General features: G+C 45.9%; 1 protein-coding gene across 1 annotated transcript in view; it reads right to left on the reverse strand.

The window, feature by feature from the left end:
• The window catches only part of slc6a15 (solute carrier family 6 member 15), a 56,127-nt gene that overhangs the window by 20,212 nt on the left and 13,383 nt on the right, over positions 1-22,532 (reverse strand). Inside the window, exons 2-5 of the mRNA XM_072434804.1 lie at positions 18,781-19,273; positions 14,847-15,004; positions 14,646-14,772; positions 11,843-12,024 (exon numbers count right to left, since the gene is read on the reverse strand). Of these exons, the coding sequence (XP_072290905.1) occupies positions 11,843-12,024; positions 14,646-14,772; positions 14,847-15,004; positions 18,781-19,105 (792 nt within the window). The 5' untranslated portion in view covers positions 19,106-19,273. The remainder of the gene's footprint in view (positions 1-11,842; positions 12,025-14,645; positions 14,773-14,846; positions 15,005-18,780; positions 19,274-22,532) is intronic.

Here is a 22,532-nt window from a genome sequence, read left to right on the forward strand (position 1 = left end):
TATGTGGCTCTCTAGTCTCACTATGTGGCTCTCTTTAGGCTCACTATGTGGCTCTCTAGTCTCACTATGTGGCTCTCTAGTCTCACTATGTGGCTCTCTTTAGGCTCACTATGTGGCTCTCTAGTCTCACTATGTGGCTCTCTAGGCTCACTATGTGGCTCTTTAGTCTCACTATGTGACTCTTTAGTCTCACTATGTGGCTCGCTTTAGTCTCACTATGTGGCTCTCTTTAGTCTCACTATGTGGCTCTTTAGTCTCACTATGTGGCTCCTTAGTCTCACTATGTGGCTCTTTAGTCTCACTATGTGGCTCTTTAGTCTCACTATGTGGCTCCTTAGTCTCACTATGTGGCTCTTTAGTCTCACTATGTGGCTCTTTAGTCTCACTATGTGGCTCTCTTTAGTCTCACTATGTGGCTCTTTAGTCTCACTATGTGGCTCTTCAGTCTCACTATGTGGCTCTTTAGTCTCACTATGTGGCTCTTTAGTCTCACTATGTGGCTCTTTAGTCTCACTATGTGGCTCTCTTTAGTCTCACTATGTGGCTCCTTAGTCTCACTATGTGGCTCTTTAGTCTCACTATGTGGCTCCTTAGTCTCACTATGTGGCTCTTTAGTCTCACTATGTGGCTCTTTAGTCTCACTATGTGGCTCTTTAGTCTCACTATGTGGCTCTTTAGTCTCACTATGTGGCTCTCTTTAGTCTCACTATGTGGCTCTTTAGTCTCACTATGTGGCTCTTTAGTCTCACTATGTGGCTCTTTAGTCTCACTATGTGGCTCTCTTTAGTCTCACTATGTGGCTCCTTAGTCTCACTATGTGGCTCTTTAGTCTCACTATGTGGCTCTTTAGTCTCACTATGTGGCTCTTTAGTCTCACTATGTGGCTCTTTAGTCTCACTATGTGGCTCTTTAGTCTCACTATGTGGCTCTTTAGTCTCACTATGTGGCTCTCTTTAGTCTCACTATGTGGCTCTTTAGTCTCACTATGTGGCTCCTTAGTCTCACTATGTGGCTCTTTAGTCTCACTATGTGGCTCTTTAGTCTCACTATGTGGCTCTTTAGTCTCACTATGTGGCTCGCTTTAGTCTCACTATGTGGCTCGCTTTAGTCTCACTATGTGGCTCTTTAGTCTCACTATGTGGCTCTTTAGTCTCACTATGTGGCTCTTTAGTCTCACTATGTGGCTGTCTAGTCTCACTATGTGGCTCTTTAGTCTCATTATGTGGCTCTTTAGTCTCACTATGTGGCTCGCTTTAGTCTCACTATGTGGCTCCTCAGTCTCACTATGTGGCTCTTTAGTCTCACTATGTGGCTCTTTAGTCTCACTATGTGGCTCTTTAGTCTCACTATGTGGCTCCTTAGTCTCACTCTGTGGCTCTTTAGTCTCACTATGTGGCTCTTTAGTCTCACTATGTGGCTCTTTAGTCTCACTATGTGGCTCTCTTTAGTCTCACTATGTGGCTCTTTAGTCTCACTATGTGGCTCTTTATTCTCACTATGTGGCTCTTTAGTCTCACTATGTGGCTCTTTAGTCTCACTATGTGGCTCTTTAGTCTCACTATGTGGCTCTTTAGTCTCACTATGTGGCTCTTTAGTCTCACTATGTGGCTCGCTTTAGTCTCACTATGTGGCTCACTATGTGGCTCGCTTTAGTCTCACTATGTGGCTCTTTAGTCTCACTATGTGGCTCCTCAGTCTCACTATGTGGCTCTTTAGTCTCACTATGTGGCTCTTTAGTCTCACTATGTGGCTCCTTAGTCTCACTCTGTGGCTCTTTAGTCTCACTATGTGGCTCTTTAGTCTCACTATGTGGCTCTTTAGTCTCACTATGTGGCTCTCTTTAGTCTCACTATGTGGCTCTCTTTAGTCTCACTATGTGGCTCTCTTTAGTCTCACTATGTGGCTCTTTAGTCTCACTATGTGGCTCTCTTTAGTCTCACTATGTGGCTCTTTAGTCTCACTATGTGGCTCTCTTTAGTCTCACTATGTGGCTCTTTAGTCTCACTATGTGGCTCTTTAGTCTCACTATGGGGCTCTTTAGTCTCACTATGTGGCTCTTTAGTCTCACTATGTGGCTCTCTTTAGTCTCACTATGTGGCTCTTTAGTCTCACTATGTGGCTCTTTAGTCTCACTATGTGGCTCTTTAGTCTCAGTCTCACTATGTGGCTCTTTAGTCTCACTATGTGGCTCTTTAGTCTCACTATGTGGCTCTTTAGTCTCACTATGTGGCTGTCTAGTCTCACTATGTGGCTCTTTAGTCTCATTATGTGGCTCTTTAGTCTCACTATGTGGCTCGCTTTAGTCTCACTATGTGGCTCTTTAGTCTCACTATGTGGCTCTTTAGTCTCACTATGTGGCTCTTTAGTCTCACTATGTGGCTCTCTTTAGTCTCACTATGTGGCTCTTTAGTCTCACTATGTGGCTCCTTAGTCTCACTATGTGGCTCTTTAGTCTCACTATGTGGCTCTTTAGTCTCACTATGTGGCTCTTTAGTCTCACTATGTGGCTCCTTAGTCTCACTATGTGGCTCTTTAGTCTCACTATGTGGCTCTTTAGTCTCACTATGTGGCTCTCTTTAGTCTCACTATGTGGCTCTTTAGTCTCACTATGTGGCTCCTTAGTCTCACTATGTGGCTCTTTAGTCTCACTATGTGGCTCTTTAGTCTCACTATGTGGCTCTTTAGTCTCACTATGTGGCTCCTTAGTCTCACTATGTGGCTCTTTAGTCTCACTATGTGGCTCCTTAGTCTCACTATGTGGCTCTTTAGTCTCACTATGTGGCTCTCTTTAGTCTCACTATGTGGCTCCTTAGTCTCACTATGTGGCTCTTTAGTCTCACTATGTGGCTCTCTTTAGTCTCACTATGTGGCTCTTTAGTCTCACTATGTGGCTCTTTAGTCTCACTATGTGGCTCTTTAGTCTCACTATGTGGCTCTCTTTAGTCTCACTATGTGGCTCCTTAGTCTCACTATGTGGCTCTTTAGTCTCACTATGTGGCTCTTTAGTCTCACTATGTGGCTCTTTAGTCTCACTATGTGGCTCTTTAGTCTCAATATGTGTCTCTCTTTAGTCTCACTATGTGGCTCTTTAGTCTCACTATGTGGCTCTTTAGTCTCACTATGTGGCTCTTTAGTCTCACTATGTGGCTCTTTAGTCTCACTATGTGGCTCCTTAGTCTCACTATGTGGCGCTTTAGTCTCACTATGTGGCTCTTTAGTCTCACTATGTGGCTCTTTAGTCTCACTATGTGGCTCCTTAGTCTCACTATGTGGCTCTTTAGTCTCACTATGTGGCTCTTTAGTCTCACTATGTGGCTCTCTTTAGTCTCACTATGTGGCTCTTTAGTCTCACTATGTGGCTCTCTTTAGTCTCACTATGTGGCTCTTTAGTCTCACTATGTGGCTCCTTAGTCTCACTATGTGGCTCTTTAGTCTCACTATGTGGCTCTTTAGTCTCACTATGTGGCTCCTTAGTCTCACTATGTGGCTCTTTAGTCTCACTATGTGGCTCTTTAGTCTCACTATGTGGCTCTTTAGTCTCATTATGTGGCTCTTTAGTCTCACTATGTGGCTCTCTTTAGTCTCACTATGTGGCTCTTTAGTCTCACTATGTGGCTCTTTAGTGTGGCTCTTTAGTCTCACTATGTGGCTCTTTAGTCTCACTATGTGGCTCTTTAGTCTCACTATGTGGCTCTTTAGTCTCACTATGTGGCTCTCTTTAGTCTCACTATGTGGCTCTTTAGTCTCACTATGTGGCTCTTTAGTCTCACTATGTGGCTCTCTTTAGGCTCACTATGTGGCTCTCTAGTCTCACTATGTGGCTCTCTAGTCTCACTATGTGGCTCTCTTTAGGCTCACTATGTGGCTCTCTAGTCTCACTATGTGGCTCTCTAGTCTCACTATGTGGCTCTCTTTAGGCTCACTATGTGGCTCTCTAGTCTCACTATGTGGCTCTCTAGGCTCACTATGTGGCTCTTTAGTCTCACTATGTGGCTCTTTAGTCTCACTATGTGGCTCTCTTTAGGCTCACTATGTGGCTCTCTAGTCTCACTATGTGGCTCTCTAGTCTCACTATGTGGCTCTCTTTAGGCTCACTATGTGGCTCTCTAGTCTCACTATGTGGCTCTCTAGGCTCACTATGTGGCTCTTTAGTCTCACTATGTGGCTCTTTAGTCTCACTATGTGGCTCTCTTTAGGCTCACTATGTGGCTCTCTAGTCTCACTATGTGGCTCTCTAGTCTCACTATGTGGCTCTTTAGTCTCACTATGTGGCTCTTTAGTCTCACTGTGTGGCTCTTTAGTCTCACTGTGTGGCTCTCTTTAGTCTCACTATGTGGCTCTTTAGTCTCACTATGTGACTCTTTAGTCTCACTATGTGGCTCTCTTTAGGCTCACTATGTGGCTCTTTAGTCTCACTATGTGGCTCTTTAGTCTCACTATGTGGCTCTCTTTAGTCTCACTATGTGGCTCTCTTTAGTCTCACTATGTGGCTCTTTAGTCTCACTATGTGGCTCTTTAGTCTCACTATGTGGCTCTTTAGTCTCACTATGTGGCTCTTTAGTCTCACTATGTGGCTCTTTAGTCTCACTATGTGGCTCTCTTTAGTCTCACTATGTGGCTCTCTTTAGTCTCACTATGTGGCTCTTTAGTCTCACTATGTGGCTCTTTAGTCTCACTATGTGGCTCTTTAGTCTCACTATGTGGCTCGCTTTAGTCTCACTATGTGGCTCTCTTTAGTCTCACTATGTGGCTCTTTAGTCTCACTATGTGGCTCCTTAGTCTCACTATGTGGCTCTTTAGTCTCACTATGTGGCTCTTTAGTCTCACTATGTGGCTCCTTAGTCTCACTATGTGGCTCTTTAGTCTCACTATGTGGCTCTTTAGTCTCACTATGTGGCTCTCTTTAGTCTCACTATGTGGCTCTTTAGTCTCACTATGTGGCTCTTCAGTCTCACTATGTGGCTCTTTAGTCTCACTATGTGGCTCTTTAGTCTCACTATGTGGCTCTTTAGTCTCACTATGTGGCTCTCTTTAGTCTCACTATGTGGCTCCTTAGTCTCACTATGTGGCTCTTTAGTCTCACTATGTGGCTCCTTAGTCTCACTATGTGGCTCTTTAGTCTCACTATGTGGCTCTTTAGTCTCACTATGTGGCTCTTTAGTCTCACTATGTGGCTCTTTAGTCTCACTATGTGGCTCTCTTTAGTCTCACTATGTGGCTCTTTAGTCTCACTATGTGGCTCTTTAGTCTCACTATGTGGCTCTTTAGTCTCACTATGTGGCTCTCTTTAGTCTCACTATGTGGCTCCTTAGTCTCACTATGTGGCTCTTTAGTCTCACTATGTGGCTCTTTAGTCTCACTATGTGGCTCTTTAGTCTCACTATGTGGCTCTTTAGTCTCACTATGTGGCTCTTTAGTCTCACTATGTGGCTCTTTAGTCTCACTATGTGGCTCTCTTTAGTCTCACTATGTGGCTCTTTAGTCTCACTATGTGGCTCCTTAGTCTCACTATGTGGCTCTTTAGTCTCACTATGTGGCTCTTTAGTCTCACTATGTGGCTCTTTAGTCTCACTATGTGGCTCGCTTTAGTCTCACTATGTGGCTCGCTTTAGTCTCACTATGTGGCTCTTTAGTCTCACTATGTGGCTCTTTAGTCTCACTATGTGGCTCTTTAGTCTCACTATGTGGCTGTCTAGTCTCACTATGTGGCTCTTTAGTCTCATTATGTGGCTCTTTAGTCTCACTATGTGGCTCGCTTTAGTCTCACTATGTGGCTCCTCAGTCTCACTATGTGGCTCTTTAGTCTCACTATGTGGCTCTTTAGTCTCACTATGTGGCTCTTTAGTCTCACTATGTGGCTCCTTAGTCTCACTCTGTGGCTCTTTAGTCTCACTATGTGGCTCTTTAGTCTCACTATGTGGCTCTTTAGTCTCACTATGTGGCTCTCTTTAGTCTCACTATGTGGCTCTTTAGTCTCACTATGTGGCTCTTTATTCTCACTATGTGGCTCTTTAGTCTCACTATGTGGCTCTTTAGTCTCACTATGTGGCTCTTTAGTCTCACTATGTGGCTCTTTAGTCTCACTATGTGGCTCTTTAGTCTCACTATGTGGCTCGCTTTAGTCTCACTATGTGGCTCACTATGTGGCTCGCTTTAGTCTCACTATGTGGCTCTTTAGTCTCACTATGTGGCTCCTCAGTCTCACTATGTGGCTCTTTAGTCTCACTATGTGGCTCTTTAGTCTCACTATGTGGCTCCTTAGTCTCACTCTGTGGCTCTTTAGTCTCACTATGTGGCTCTTTAGTCTCACTATGTGGCTCTTTAGTCTCACTATGTGGCTCTCTTTAGTCTCACTATGTGGCTCTCTTTAGTCTCACTATGTGGCTCTCTTTAGTCTCACTATGTGGCTCTTTAGTCTCACTATGTGGCTCTCTTTAGTCTCACTATGTGGCTCTTTAGTCTCACTATGTGGCTCTCTTTAGTCTCACTATGTGGCTCTTTAGTCTCACTATGTGGCTCTTTAGTCTCACTATGGGGCTCTTTAGTCTCACTATGTGGCTCTTTAGTCTCACTATGTGGCTCTCTTTAGTCTCACTATGTGGCTCTTTAGTCTCACTATGTGGCTCTTTAGTCTCACTATGTGGCTCTTTAGTCTCAGTCTCACTATGTGGCTCTTTAGTCTCACTATGTGGCTCTTTAGTCTCACTATGTGGCTCTTTAGTCTCACTATGTGGCTGTCTAGTCTCACTATGTGGCTCTTTAGTCTCATTATGTGGCTCTTTAGTCTCACTATGTGGCTCGCTTTAGTCTCACTATGTGGCTCTTTAGTCTCACTATGTGGCTCTTTAGTCTCACTATGTGGCTCTTTAGTCTCACTATGTGGCTCGCTTTAGTCTCACTATGTGGCTCCTCAGTCTCACTATGTGGCTCTTTAGTCTCACTATGTGGCTCTTTAGTCTCACTATGTGGCTCCTTAGTCTCACTCTGTGGCTCTTTAGTCTCACTATGTGGCTCTTTAGTCTCACTATGTGGCTCTTTAGTCTCACTATGTGGCTCTTTAGTCTCACTATGTGGCTCTTTAGTCTCACTATGTGGCTCTTTAGTCTCACTATGTGGCTCTCTTTAGTCTCACTATGTGGCTCTTTAGTCTCACTATGTGGCTCTTTAGTCTCACTATGTGGCTCTTTAGTCTCACTATGTGGCTCTTTAGTCTCACTATGTGGCTCTTTAGTCTCACTATGTGGCTCGCTTTAGTCTCACTATGTGGCTCTTTAGTCTCACTATGTGGCTCTTTAGTCTCACTATGTGGCTCTTTAGTCTCACTATGTGGCTCGCTTTAGTCTCACTATGTGGCTCTTTAGTCTCACTATGTGGCTCTTTAGTCTCACTATGTGGCTCTCTTTAGTCTCACTATGTGGCTCTTTAGTCTCACTATGTGGCTCTTTAGTCTCACTATGTGGCTCTTTGGTCTCACTATGTGGCTCTTTAGTCTCACTATGTGGCTCTTTAGTCTCACTATGTGGCTCTTTAGTCTCACTATGTGGCTCTTTAGTCTCACTATGTGGCTCTCTTTAGTCTCACTATGTGGCTCTCTTTAGTCTCACTATGTGGCTCTTTAGTCTCACTATGTGGCTCTTTAGTCTCACTATGTGGCTCTTTAGTCTCACTATGTGGCTCTTTAGTCTCACTATGTGGCTCTTTAGTCTCACTATGTGGCTCTTTAGTCTCACTATGTGGCTCTTTAGTCTCACTATGTGGCTCTCTTTAGTCTCACTATGTGGCTCTTTAGTCTCACTATGTGGCTCTTTAGTCTCACTATGTGGCTCTCTAGTCTCACTATGTGGCTCTTTAGTCTCACTATGTGGCTCTTTAGTCTCACTATGTGGCTCTCTTTAGTCTCACTATGTGGCTCTTTAGTCTCACTATGTGGCTCTTTAGTCTCACTATGTGGCTCTTTAGTCTCACTATGTGGCTCTCTTTAGTCTCACTATGTGGCTCTTTAGTCTCACTATGTGGCTCTTTAGTCTCACTATGTGGCTCTTTAGTCTCACTATGTGGCTCTTTAGTCTCACTATGTGGCTCTCTTTAGTCTCACTATGTGGCTCTTTAGTCTCACTATGTGGCTCTTTAGTCTCACTATGTGGCTCTTTAGTCTCACTATGTGGCTCTCTTTAGTCTCACTATGTGGCTCTTTAGTCTCACTATGTGGCTCTTTAGTCTCACTATGTGGCTCTTTAGTCTCACTATGTGGCTCTTTAGTCTCACTATGTGGCTCTCTTTAGTCTCACTATGTGGCTCTTTAGTCTCACTATGTGGCTCTTTAGTCTCACTATGTGGCTCTTTAGTCTCACTATGTGGCTCTTTAGTCTCACTATGTGGCTCTTTAGTCTCACTATGTGGCTCCTTAGTCTCACTATGTGGCTCTTTAGTCTCACTATGTGGCTCTTTAGTCTCACTATGTGGCTCTTTAGTCTCACTATGTGGCTCTTTAGTCTCACTATGTGGCTCTTTAGTCTCACTATGTGGCTCTTTAGTCTCACTATGTGGCTCTTTAGTCTCACTATGTGGCTCTTTAGTCTCACTATGTGGCTCTTTAGTCTCACTATGTGGCTCTTTAGTCTCACTATGTGGCTCTTTAGTCTCACTATGTGGCTCTTTAGTCTCACTATGTGGCTCTTTAGTCTCACTATGTGGCTCTCTTTAGTCTCACTATGTGGCTCTTTAGTCTCACTATGTGGCTCTTTAGTCTCACTATGTGGCTCTTTAGTCTCACTATGTGGCTCTTTAGTCTCACTATGTGGCTCTTTAGTCTCACTATGTGGCTCTTTAGTCTCACTATGTGGCTCTTTAGTCTCACTATGTGGCTCTTTAGTCTCACTATGTGGCTCTTTAGTCTCACTATGTGGCTCTTTAGTCTCACTATGTGGCTCTTTAGTCTCACTATGTGGCTCTTTAGTCTCACTATGTGGCTCTTTAGTCTCACTATGTGGCTCTCTTTAGTCTCACTATGTGGCTCTTTAGTCTCACTATGTGGCTCTTTAGTCTCACTATGTGGCTCTTTAGTCTCACTATGTGGCTCTTTAGTCTCACTATGTGGCTCTTTAGTCTCACTATGTGGCTCTTTAGTCTCACTATGTGGCTCTTTAGTCTCACTATGTGGCTCTCTTTAGTCTCACTATGTGGCTCTTTAGTCTCACTATGTGGCTCTTTAGTCTCACTATGTGGCTCTTTAGTCTCACTATGTGGCTCTCTTTAGTCTCACTATGTGGCTCTTTAGTCTCACTATGTGGCTCTTTAGTCTCACTATGTGGCTCTTTAGTCTCACTATGTGGCTCTTTTTAGTCTCACTATGTGGCTCTCTTTTGTCTCACTATGTGGCTCTTTAGTCTCACTATGTGGCTCTTTAGTCTCACTATGTGGCTCTCTAGTCTCACTATGTGGCTCTTTAGTCTCACTATGTGGCTCTTTAGTCTCACTATGTGGCTCTTTAGTCTCACTATTTGGCTCTCTTTAGTCTCACTATGTGGCTCTTTAGTCTCACTATGTGGCTCTTTAGTCTCACTATGTGGCTCTTTAGTCTCACTATGTGGCTCTTTAGTCTCACTATGTGGCTCTTTAGTCTCACTATGTGGCTCTCTTTAGTCTCACTATGTGGCTCTTTAGTCTCACTATGTGGCTCTTTAGTCTCACTATGTGGCTCTTTAGTCTCACTATGTGGCTCTTTAGTCTCACTATGTGGCTCCTTAGTCTCACTATGTGGCTCTTTAGTCTCACTATGTGGCTCTTTAGTCTCACTATGTGGCTCTTTAGTCTCACTATGTGGCTCTTTAGTCTCACTATGTGGCTCTCTTTAGTCTCACTATGTGGCTCTTTAGTCTCACTATGTGGCTCTTTAGTCTCACTATGTGGCTCTTTAGTCTCACTATGTGGCTCTTTAGTCTCACTATGTGGCTCTTTAGTCTCACTATGTGGCTCTTTAGTCTCACTATGTGGCTCTTTAGTCTCACTATGTGGCTCTCTTTAGTCTCACTATGTGGCTCTTTAGTCTCACTATGTGGCTCTTTAGTCTCACTATGTGGCTCTTTAGTCTCACTATGTGGCTCTTTAGTCTCACTATGTGGCTCTTTAGTCTCACTATGTGGCTCTTTAGTCTCACTATGTGGCTCTTTAGTCTCACTATGTGGCTCTTTAGTCTCACTATGTGGCTCTCTTTAGTCTCACTATGTGGCTCTTTAGTCTCACTATGTGGCTCTTTAGTCTCACTATGTGGCTCTTTAGTCTCACTATGTGGCTCTCTTTAGTCTCACTATGTGGCTCTTTAGTCTCACTATGTGGCTCTTTAGTCTCACTATGTGGCTCTCTAGTCTCACTATGTGGCTCTTTAGTCTCACTATGTGGCTCTTTAGTCTCACTATGTGGCTCTTCTCACTATGTGGCTCTTTAGTCTCACTATGTGGCTCTTTAGTCTCACTATGTGGCTCTCTTTAGTCTCACTATGTGGCTCTTTAGTCTCACTATGTGGCTCTCTTTAGTCTCACTATGTGGCTCTTTAGTCTCACTATGTGGCTCTTTAGTCTCACTATGTGGCTCTTTAGTCTCACTATGTGGCTCTTTAGTCTCACTATGTGGCTCTCTTTAGTCTCACTATGTGGCTCTTTAGTCTCACTATGTGGCTCTTTAGTCTCACTATGTGGCTCTTTAGTCTCACTATGTGGCTCTTTAGTCTCACTATGTGGCTCTTTAGTCTCACTATGTGGCTCTTTAGTCTCACTATGTGGCTCTCTTTAGTCTCACTATGTGGCTCTTTAGTCTCACTATGTGGCTCTTTAGTCTCACTATGTGGCTCTCTAGTCTCACTATGTGGCTCTTTAGTCTCACTATGTGGCTCTTTAGTCTCACTATGTGGCTCTTTAGTCTCACTATGTGGCTCTTTAGTCTCACTATGTGGCTCTTTAGTCTCACTATGTGGCTCTTTAGTCTCACTATTTGGCTCTCTTTAGTCTCACTATGTGGCTCTTTAGTCTCACTATGTGGCTCTTTAGTCTCACTATGTGGCTCTTTAGTCTCACTATGTGGCTCTTTAGTCTCACTATGTGGCTCTTTAGTCTCACTATGTGGCTCTTTAGTCTCACTATGTGGCTCTTTAGTCTCACTATGTGGCTCTTTAGTCTTTAGGTTTAATGTCTAAAAGTTCGTTGTAGTTTTTCATAAACTCTAATCTTCTGATTCTTTAGTGCTCATTTATCCTCTTCTTTCTTTCTTGACGCCGTCGCACGTTTCACAATCGGGGCCAAGCCGGGAAAGTGCGGGAGTTGCCATGGAGACGGCTCGGGCCCGCCCACCCGGCCGACCCACCCACGCTCTGGAGGTCCAGGTCCAGAGCGGCTTTGGTCCTGGCTCAAAGAGGATTCTTTTGTGGAGCGGCTCAAAGCCAAAGGGGCCCGAGCACAAAACTACAAAACCCCAAAGGATTGTGGGGGATGTGTCTACTGAGCACGTGCAGAGACCGACGCTCTGTAAGGTTTTGACTGTGCTGGAGCGCCCTCATGTGACACGTCCCCTGGAGGACACGCCCCCTGGAGGACGGTCTCACATGTGACACGCCCCCTGGAGGACGCTCTCATGTGACACGCCCCCTGGAGGACGCTCTCATGTGACACGCCCCCTGGAGGACGCTCTCACATGTGACACGCCCCGTAAATCGGGTGGAGCAGGTACCTTTCCGGAGGACTGGACGTTCTCCGGACGGTCTGAGCGTGTAAATCGGGTGGAGCAGGTACCTTTCCGGAGGACTGGACGTTCTCCGGACGGTCTGAGCGTGTAAATCGGGTGGAGCAGGTACCTTTCCGGAGGACTGGATGCCCTTGATCATGGCGAGGCACACCATGGTCCAGGCGGCGAGCAGACACAGGGTCATCCTCCAGTTCAGACCGCCGCTCTCCGAGACGCTGTCGGAGATGTCCAGAGCCTGACGGAACCAGTAGTACGTGGTCGCTGAGCTCTTCTCGCACTCGGGAACCACATCTGAGGAGAACCCAGAGAAGCAGGAGGAACCTTCAGGAACGTTTGAGGAAATCCTTGAGTTTTACCACATTCAGAGGTGAAGAAGAAACCAAAGCTACCTTCAAAATACTATAACACAAGTACAAATAGAACCTACATGTGCAGGTGGAGGTTCTGTTCTAAAGGCTAAACACTTACAGGTGGAGGGTCTAATCTAGACTAAACACTTACAGGTGGAGGGTCTGTTCTAAAGGCTAAACACTTACAGGTGGAGGTTCTGTTCTAGACTAAACACTTACAGGTGGAGGTTCTGTTCTAAAGGCTAAACACTTACAGGTGGAGGTTCTGTTCTAGACTAAACACTTACAGGTGGAGGTTCTGTTCTAAAGGCTAAACACTTGCAGGTGGAGGTTCTGCTCTAGACTAAACACTTACAGGTGGAGGTTCTGTTCTAAAGGATAAACACTTACAGGTGGAGGTTCTGTTCTAAAGGCTAAACACTTGCAGGTGGAGGTTCTGCTCTAGACTAAACACTTACAGGTGGAGGTTCTGTTCTAGACTAAACACTTGCAGGTGGAGGTTCTGTTCTAGACTAAACACTTACAGGTGGAGGTTCTGTTCTAGACTAAACACTTACAGGTGGAGGTTCTGTTCTAAAGGCTAAACACTTACAGGTGGAGGTTCTGTTCTAAAGGCTAAACACTTACAGGTGGAGGTTCTGTTCTAAAGGCTAAACACTTACAGGTGGAGGGTCTAATCTAGACTAAACACTTACAGGTGGAGGGTCTGTTCTAAAGGCTAAACACTTACAGGTGGAGGTTCTGTTCTAGACTAAACACTTACAGGTGGAGGTTCTGTTCTAGACTAAACACTTACAGGTGGAGGGTCTGTTCTAAATGCTAAACACTTACAGGTGGAGGTTCTGTTCTAAAGGCTAAACACTTACTGGTGGAGGTTCTGTTCTAAAGGCTAAACACTTACAGGTGGAGGTTCTGTTCTAGACTAAACACTTACAGGTGGAGGTTCTGTTCTAAAGGCTAAACACTTACAGGTGGAGGTTCTGTTCTAAAGGCTAAACACTTACAGGTGGAGGTTCTGTTCTAAAGGCTAAACACTTGCAGGTGGAGGTTCTGCTCTAGACTAAACACTTACAGGTGGAGGTTCTGTTCTAGACTAAACACTTACAGGTGGAGGTTCTGTTCTAGACTAAACACTTACAGGTGGAGGTTCTGTTCTAAAGGCTAAACACTTACAGGTGGAGGTTCTGTTCTAAAGGCTAAACACTTACAGGTGGAGGTTCTGTTCTAAAGGCTAAACACTTACAGGTGGAGGTTCTGTTCTGGACTAAACACTTACAGGTGGAGGTTCTGTTCTAGACTAAACACTTACAGGTGGAGGTTCTGTTCTAGACTAAACACTTACAGGTGGAGGTTCTGTTCTAGACTAAACACTTACAGGTGGAGGTTCTGTTCTAGACTAAACACTTACAGGTGGAGGTTCTGTTCTAAAGGCTAAACACTTACAGGTGGAGGTTCTGTTCTAAAGGCTAAACACTTACAGGTGGAGGTTCTGTTCTAAAGGCTAAACACTTACAGGTGGAGGTTCTGTTCTAGACTAAACACTTACAGGTGGAGGTTCTGTTCTAGACTAAACACTTACAGGTGGAGGGTCTGTTCTAAATGCTAAACACTTACAGGTGGAGGTTCTGTTCTAGACTAAACACTTACAGGTGGAGGTTCTGTTCTAAAGGCTAAACACTTACAGGTGGAGGTTCTGTTCTAAAGGCTAAACACTTTCAGGTGGAGGTTCTGTTCTAAAGGCTAAACACTTGCAGGTGGAGGTTCTGCTCTAGACTAAACACTTACAGGTGGAGGTTCTGTTCTAAAGGCTAAACACTTACAGGTGGAGGTTCTGTTCTAAAGGCTAAACACTTGCAGGTGGAGGTTCTGCTCTAGACTAAACACTTACAGGTGGAGGTTCTGTTCTAAAGGCTAAACACTTACAGGTGGAGGTTCTGTTCTAAAGGCTAAACACTTGCAGGTGGAGGTTCTGCTCTAGACTAAACACTTACAGGTGGAGGTTCTGTTCTAGACTAAACACTTACAGGTGGAGGTTCTGTTCTAGACTAAACACTTACAGGTGGAGGTTCTGTTCTAAAGGCTAAACACTTACAGGTGGAGGTTCTGTTCTAAAGGCTAAACACTTACAGGTGGAGGTTCTGTTCTAAAGGCTAAACACTTACAGGTGGAGGTTCTGTTCTGGACTAAACACTTACAGGTGGAGGTTCTGTTCTAGACTAAACACTTACAGGTGGAGGTTCTGTTCTAAAGGCTAAACACTTACAGGTGGAGGTTCTGTTCTAAAGGCTAAACACTTACTGGTGGAGGTTCTGTTCTGAACTAAACACTTACAGGTGGAGGTTCTGTTCTAGACTAAACACTTACAGGTGGAGGTTCTGTTCTAGACTAAACACTTACAGGTGGAGGTTCTGTTCTAGACTAAACACTTACAGGTGGAGGTTCTGTTCTAGACTAAACACTTACAGGTGGAGGTTCTGTTCTAGACTAAACACTTACAGGTGGAGGTTCTGTTCTAGACTAAACACTTACAGGTGGAGGTTCTGTTCTAGACTAAACACTTACAGGTGGAGGTTCTGTTCTTGACCAGTGGACACTCGTGCCAGGGCAGCGGCTTCTGGAACGACTGAGAGAAGTAGAACAGACTCCACCCGATGATCACGTTGTAGTACAGCGCCACGAAGAAGCAAACCTGCGGAACAGAGAGAGAACGGTGGGTGTGGGCGTGGTTGTGGGTGTGGTTGTGGGCGTGGGTGTGGTCGTTACCAGACAGCTGGCGAAGCCGATGCCCCCGAGCCGTGGGCTGATGTAGTTCCAGACTCCGATGCTGCCGCGGCGAATTCTCTGACCCACAGCGAGCTCCAGGAAGAAGAGCGGGATCCCAATGAGAACCAGCAAGATCAGGTACGGAACCAGGTACGCGCCTAGAACACAGAGGAAGCATGAGCCACGCCTTCTAACCTATGAGCCACGCCTTCTAACCCATGAGCCACGCCTACTAATCCATGAGCCACGCCTTCTAATGAGCCACGCCTTCTAACCCATGAGCCACGCCTACTAATCCATGAGCCGTGCCTTCTAATCCATGAGCCGCGCCTTCTAACCCATGAGCCACGCTTTCAAATCCATGAGCCACGCCTTCTAACCCATGAGCCACGCCTTCTAACCCATGAGCCACGCCTTCTAACCCATGAGCCACGCCTTCTAACCCATGAGCCACGCCTTCTAACCCATGAGCCACGCCTTCTCCAATCAGATTTTGATCAATAATTAATTTTATCCCTAAATATTCTACCTCCAGAAGCTTCAGTCAGAAGATTTGAACATTTATTTGGTTAAATGTACGTTAATGTTCGTAAATGAAGTCTTGATGCTCGACCACTTAAATAATTGTTGTTTTGCAGCAGAACGAGGCACGAGTCCTGGAGTCCTTCTGAATCCTGGAGTCCTTCTGAGTCCTGGAGTCCTTCTGAGTCCTGGAGTCCTTCTGAATCCTGGAGTCCTTCTGAGTCCTGGAGTCCTTCTGAGTCCTGGAGTCCTTCTGAGTCCTGGAGTCCTTCTGAGTCCTGGAGTCCATCTGAATCCTGGAGTCCTTCTGAGTCCTGGAGTCCTTCTGAGTCCTGGAGTCCTTCTGAGTCCTTCTGAGTCCTGGAGTCCTTCTGAGTCCTGGAGTCCTTCTGAGTCCTTCTGAATCCTGGAGTCCTTCTGAGTCCTGGAGTCCTTCTGAGTCCTGGAGTCCTTCTGAGTCCTTCTGAGTCCTGGAGTCCTTCTGAGTCCTGGAGTCCTTCTGAGTCCTTCTGAATCCTGGAGTCCTTCTGAGTCCTGGAGACCTTCTGAGTCCTGGAGACCTTCTGAGTCCTGGAGTCCTTCTGAGCCCTTCTGAGTCCTAGAGTCCTTCTGAGTCCTGGAGTCCTTCTGAGTCCTGGAGACCTTCTGAGTCCTGGAGACCTTCTGAGTCCTGGAGTCCTTCTGAGTCCCTCTGAGTCCTGGAGACCTTCTGAGTCCTGGAGTCCTTCTGAGTCCTGGAGTCCTTCTGAGTCCTTCTGAATCCTGGAGTCCTTCTGAGTCCTGGAGACCTTCTGAGTCCTGGAGACCTTCTGAGTCCTGGAGTCCTTCTGAGTCCCTCTGAGTCCTGGAGACCTTTTGAGTCCTGGAGTCCTTCTGAGTCCCTCTGAGTCCTGGAGTCCTTCTGAGTCCTGGAGACCGTCTGAGTCCTGGAGACCTTCTGAGTCCTGGAGTCCTTCTGAGTCCTGGGGTCCTTCTTAGTCCTGGAGTCCTTCTGAGTCCTGGAGTCCTTCTGAGTCCTGGAGTCCTTCTGAGTCCTGGAGTCCTTCTGAGTCCTGGAGTCCTTCTGATTCCCTCTGAGTCATGGAGTCCTTCTGAGTCCTGGAGTCCTTCTGATTCCCTCTGAGTCATGGAGTCCTTCTGAGTCCTGGAGTCCTTCTGAGTCCTGGAGTCCTTCTGAGTCCTGGAGTCCTTCTGAGTCCTGGAGTCCTTCTGATTCCCTCTGAGTCATGGAGTCCTTCTGAGTCCTGGAGACCTTCTGAGTCCTGGAGACCTTCTGAGTCCTGGAGTCCTTCTGAGTCCCTCTGAGTCCTGGAGACCTTCTGAGTCCTGGAGTCCTTCTGAGTCCTGGAGTCCTTCTGAGTCCTGGAGTCCTTCTGAGTCCCTCTGAGTCCTGGAGTCCTTCTGAGTCCTGGAGACCTTCTGAGTCCTGGAGATCTTCTGAGTCCTGAGTCCTTGTGGACTTGTGATGAACAGACTCTAAACTCATGATCACACTCACATAAGTGTCATTGTGTTGGAGCAAAGCCCCTGGACACGTTCTTCATCACGTTTTTCATTACGTTCTTCATCATGTTCTTCATCACGTTCTTCATCACGTTCTTCATCACGTTCTTCATCACGTTCTTCATCACGTTCTTTTCACACATCACACTCATTACTGGAAGTCCAGGAACATCTTTAGCAGATTTTTCTTGGAGGAAAATGTCTTGTAACGGCAAAGAACCTGAGGCCAAAGTCTGAACATCGTGAGTCCAACTTTATATAACGCTTTTCAGAAGATCTAGTTTCTAACCCTTCTGACCCCCTCGACCAAGATCTGGAGTCTGGTCCTGAGTCTGGTCCTGGACCTGGTCCTGGACCTGGTCCTGGTCCTGGTCCTGGGTCTGGTCCTGGGTCTGGTCCTGGGTCTGGACCTGGTCCTGGTCCTGGGTCTGGTCCTGGGTCTGGTCCTGGTCCTGGTCCTGGTCCTGGTCCTGGGTCTGGTCCTGGTCCTGGGTCTTCTTGATGCTGGTTAATCAGTAGCTTGTGTATTTATTCACTCTGAGTGACATTAGAGACTTTATACAGGTTAAACACAGGATGTGTCATTACAACATGTACAAAATAAGAGCATTAATAAGCCGTTTAGACAGACTTTTGTCAATAACCAGGATCTGTTAGTTAATGCTTTATAAACTCATAATAACTAGAGCTTATTAACACTTTATAAGCAGTTTTACTCATGAAGCTCACGTTAAAGCGAATCCTGCAACTTCTACACAACTGAAGCTTCAGAACCATTTCTCATGGTCACAGACCAGAGCTAGCCTAGCACCGTGCTAGCCTAGCACCGTGCTCGCCTAGCACCGTGCTCGCCTAGCACCGTGCTCGCCTAGCACCGTGCTCGCCTAGCACCGTGCTCGCCTAGCACCGTGCTCGCCTAGCACCGTGCTAGCCTAGCATCGTGCTAGCCTAGCACGGTGATGAAACACGGTTAAACGCTCCTCAAACATGCCACGCCCACAAGCCCCATCATCAATAAGAGACAAACGTTCCTGATGTGTCTCTACCGAGTTCAAGACACAAGAGAAGATCAGACCAGAAGAGTCACTTCACTCTAGATCATGGGTGTCAAACCCGCCGAACATTTCAAATTTTGATATATATATATATATATTTTCTTTTTAAATCGATTCATAGAATTGTAGTTACATCCGTAACTGTTTTTATTGCTAAAACTACGCGTCCCACAATGCCTCCCCCACGGGGCTCTGCTGCACTGCTGTGTGAGCTGCCCCTCCCCCACGGGGCTCTGCTGCACTGCTGTGAGGGAGAAGTGCACTTGAAGCACTTTTGAGCAGAAGTTTAGTGGTGAGTCAGTTCAGGTGAACAGAGAACTACGGACGTGGAAATGTTAGTTACATTTAAAAGTTTTTTTTAGATCTTGAGAAGTTTATTTTGTTATAAAGTCAAATGTTTATCTCTGTAGAACTGTAAATCAACTCTGAAGTTGTGATGACACAAACTGAAGCTCATGTTGGTGAAATTACACTTGTTTTTCTAAATACATTTCAGTTTATGAGAACAAACGTTTTGTCCTTTTTTTGTCGATCCAGTAATTGCTTCAAAACAGCGTAGGCTTTATAAAGCTATTTATTTATAATATTTTTAATAATTTAGAACGGCTCTCTGCTCTAGATGAACGGCTCTGCTCTAGATGAACGGCTCTGCTCTAGATGAACGGCTCTGCTCTAGATGAACGGCTCTGCTCTAGATGAACGGCTCTGCTCTAGATGAACGGCTCTGCTCTAGATGAACGGCTCTGCTCTAGATGAACGGCTCTGCTCTAGATGAACGGCTCTGCTCTAGATGAACGGCTCTGCTCTAGATGAACGGCTCTGCTCTAGATGAACGGCTCTTCGATGCGACTCACCGCCGCCGTTCTTCTGGCACAGATATGGAAACCTCCAGACGTTTCCGAGTCCCACGGAGAAGCCGATCTGGGCCAGGATGTACTGCAGCTTACTGCTCCACGCCGGACGCTCCTCCTCCTCGTCCGAGCCCGCCTCCTCCACGTCCTCCGCGTCCTTGGCCCCGCCCATGGTTATGTCGTTGCCGTTGACGATGAGCGTGGCCTTCCTGAACGCCGCGTCGTCCGCGGCGGTGGAGTCCTCGTTGGAGAGCAGGTCGCGCGCACACTCCGCCGCCTCATCCTCGTCCAGCTCGCCGCACTTCACCGACTTGCCGCTTTTGGGCATTGGACCGGAAGCGGAGAGGCAGGAAGTCCAAATAAAGGCGCGGCGGTGCTGGGCGGGGCACAGGAAGCGGGGCGGGACCAGGAGAGGATGGCGCGGTGGGTTAAGGCGGAGTTTGGTGAAAGATGAGAGACGAGGGCGGGGTTTTACTTCCTCATGTTCACCAGTAACCTGCCACGCCCACAGGAAACAACAGGTAAACAACGACAGATAAACAACATGACACACATGTTGACAACAACAGGTAAACAACCAGGACCAAACCAGGACTAAACCAGGACTAAACCAGGACTAAACCAGGACTATTGTCTAGAGTTAGATCAAGGACAGTGATAATTGTGGTGTATTCTGAGAGTGTTTTATAGTGACAGGATTGTTTAAAGTGACGTCATGTGAAGCACGAGGGATGTTGGGTATTCAATAAACGTGGTTGATGAAGCACGCAGTGGTCCCACGGATTTATGTTCAATACAAGAACACAACAATAATTATTCACAGATTGTCGTCAGCAGAAACAACCTTTAGCCTCAAGGTTAAACCTGATCCAAACACTGACACTAAAGTATCTACTCTCAGGATTAAAGCTCACGGTGAAACATTTACTCATGTGATTTTGAAGGAGAATTGTGCTGATTTTTGTCCAAGGAAGAATGATCCATCATTTAATGTATTTAGTCGGTTTGACTGAAGCTCTGAACACCTCAAACCTACGACATACTATTTACTTTTGAGTCCAGTTAAGAAATGTGATGAAATGTAAGAATGAACCTGTCAAACTGTCAAACTGTCAAACTGTAAGCGTCTGACCGATCACGTGTGGCTCTAGATCACGTGTAGCTCGAGATTACGTGTAGATCACAATCACAAGTAGCTCCAGATCACGTGTATCTCTAGATCACGTGTAGCTCCAGATCACGTGTATCTCTAGATCACGTGTAGCTCGAGATCACGTGTAGCTCGAGATCACGTGTAACTCGAGATCACGTGTAACTCGAGATCACGTGTAGCTCGAGATCACGTGTGGATCTAGATCACATGTAGCTCTAGATCACGTGTAGATCACGATAACGTGTGGATTTGGATCATGCGTAGCTCACGATCACGTGTGGATCTAGATCACATGTAGCTCTAGATCACGTCTAGAACTAGATCACGTGTAGCTCCATATCACGTGTAGCTCCAGATCACATGCAGAACTAGATCATGTATTGTTCTAGATCACGTGTAGAACTAGATCACGTGTAGCTCGAGATCACATGTAGATCTAGATCATGCGTAGCTCACGATCACGTGTGGATCTAGATCACGTGTGGCTCTAGATCACTTGTAGAACTAGATCATGTGCAGAACTAGATCATGTGCTGTTCTAGATCACGTGTAGAACTAGATCATGTGTGGATCTAGATCACGTCCGTCTAGAACTAGATCACGTGTAGCTCCAGATCACGTGCAGAACTAGATCACGTGTAGCTCCAGATCACGTGCAGAACTAGATCACGTGTAGCTCCAGATCACGTGTAGCTCCAGATCACGTGCAGAACTAGATCACGTGTAGCTCCAGATCACGTGCAGAACTAGATCACGTGTAGCTCCAGATCACATGTAGCTCCAGATCACGTGCAGAACTAGATCACGTGTAGCTCCAGATCACGTGTAGCTCCAGATCACGTGCAGAACTAGATCACGTGTAGCTCCAGATCACATGTAGCTCCAGATCACGTGCAGAACTAGATCACGTGTAGCTCCAGATCACGTGCAGAACTAGATCACGTGTAGCTCCAGATCACGTGTAGCTCCAGATCACGTGCAGAACTAGATCACGTGTAGCTCCAGATCACGTGCAGAACTAGATCACGTGTAGCTCCAGATCACATGTAGCTCCAGATCACGTGCAGAACTAGATCACGTGTAGCTCCAGATCACGTGTAGCTCCAGATCACGTGCAGAACTAGATCACGTGTAGCTCCAGATCACATGTAGCTCCAGATCACGTGCAGAACTAGATCACGTGTAGCTCCAGATCACGTGTAGAACTAGATCACGTGTAGCTCCAGATCACGTGTAGATCCTGTTTATTCCGGAGCAGATCTCACGTTTCCTCCTGAAGTATTCAAGATGGAGGATTTGAACCCAAACACCGAAGGGAAATCCCTCAAATATTTAGAGGCAGATCTGATTCCACAACAAACAACGTCATGTGACACGTCATGTGACACGCTGGAGGAGAAGATCCTCAGAGCTTTAGATTCACTCGTGATCTTCACTTCATATTTCACACTTTTGTCTGTTTGAAATATCAAGTTTGAACAGAATCTTTTTAAAACATAAAAGACTCAGCTCTCTGGGTTTAGTCCTGGTTTAGTCCTGGTTTAGTCCTGGTTTAGTCCTGGTTTAGTCCTGTTTTAGACCAGGTTTAGACCTAGTTTAGACCTGGTTAAGTCCTGGTTAAGTCCTGGTTTAGACCTGGTTTAGACCTGGTTTAGACCTGGTTTAGACCTGGTTTAGTCCTGGCTTAGACCTGGTTTAGACCTGGCTTAGACCTGGTTTAGACCTGGTTTAGTCCTGGCTTAGACCTGGTTTAGACCTGGTTTAGTCCTGGCTTAGACCTGGTTTAGACCTGGTTTAGTCCTGGTTTAGACCTGGTTTAGACCTGGTTTAGACCTGGTTTAGTCCTGGTTTAGTCCTGGCTTAGACCTGGTTTAGACCTGGTTTAGTCCTGGCTTAGACCTGGTTTAGACCTGGTTTAGTCCTGGTTTAGACCTGGTTTAGACCTGGTTTAGTCCTGGTTTAGACCTGGTTTAGTCCTGTTTTAGACCTGGTTTAGACCTGGTTTAGACCTGGTTTAGACCTGGTTTAGACCTGGTTTAGTCCTGGTTTAGACCTGGTTTAGACCTGGTTTAGAACTGTTTTAGACCTGGTTTAGTCCTGTTTTAGACCTGGTTTAGACCTGGTTTAGACCTGGTTTAGACCTGTTTTAGACCTGGTTTAGTCCTGGTTTAGACCTGTTTTAGACCTGGTTTAGTCCTGGTTTAGACCTGGTTTAGACCTGGTTTAGACCTGGTTTAGACCTGTTTTAGACCTGGTTTAGACCTGGTTTAGACCTGTTTTAGACCTGTTTTAGACCTGGTTTATTCCTGGTTTAGACCTGGTTTAGACCTGTTTTAGACCTGGTTTAGTCCTGGTTTAGACCTGGTTTAGACCTGGTTTAGACCTGGTTTAGACCTGGTTTAGTCCTGGCTTAGACCTGGTTTAGACCTGGTTTAGTCCTGGCTTAGACCTGGTTTAGACCTGGTTTAGTCCTGGTTTAGACCTGGTTTAGACCTGGTTTAGACCTGGTTTAGACCTGGTTTAGTCCTGGTTTAGACCTGGTTTAGACCTGGTTTAGAACTGTTTTAGACCTGGTTTAGTCCTGTTTTAGACCTGGTTTAGA

Source organism: Eucyclogobius newberryi, unplaced genomic scaffold, assembly GCF_026437365.1.
Source record: "Eucyclogobius newberryi isolate DKJ021-1_F unplaced genomic scaffold, fEucNew1.0.hap1 SCAF_7, whole genome shotgun sequence".
NCBI lineage: Eukaryota > Metazoa > Chordata > Actinopteri > Gobiiformes > Gobiidae > Eucyclogobius > Eucyclogobius newberryi.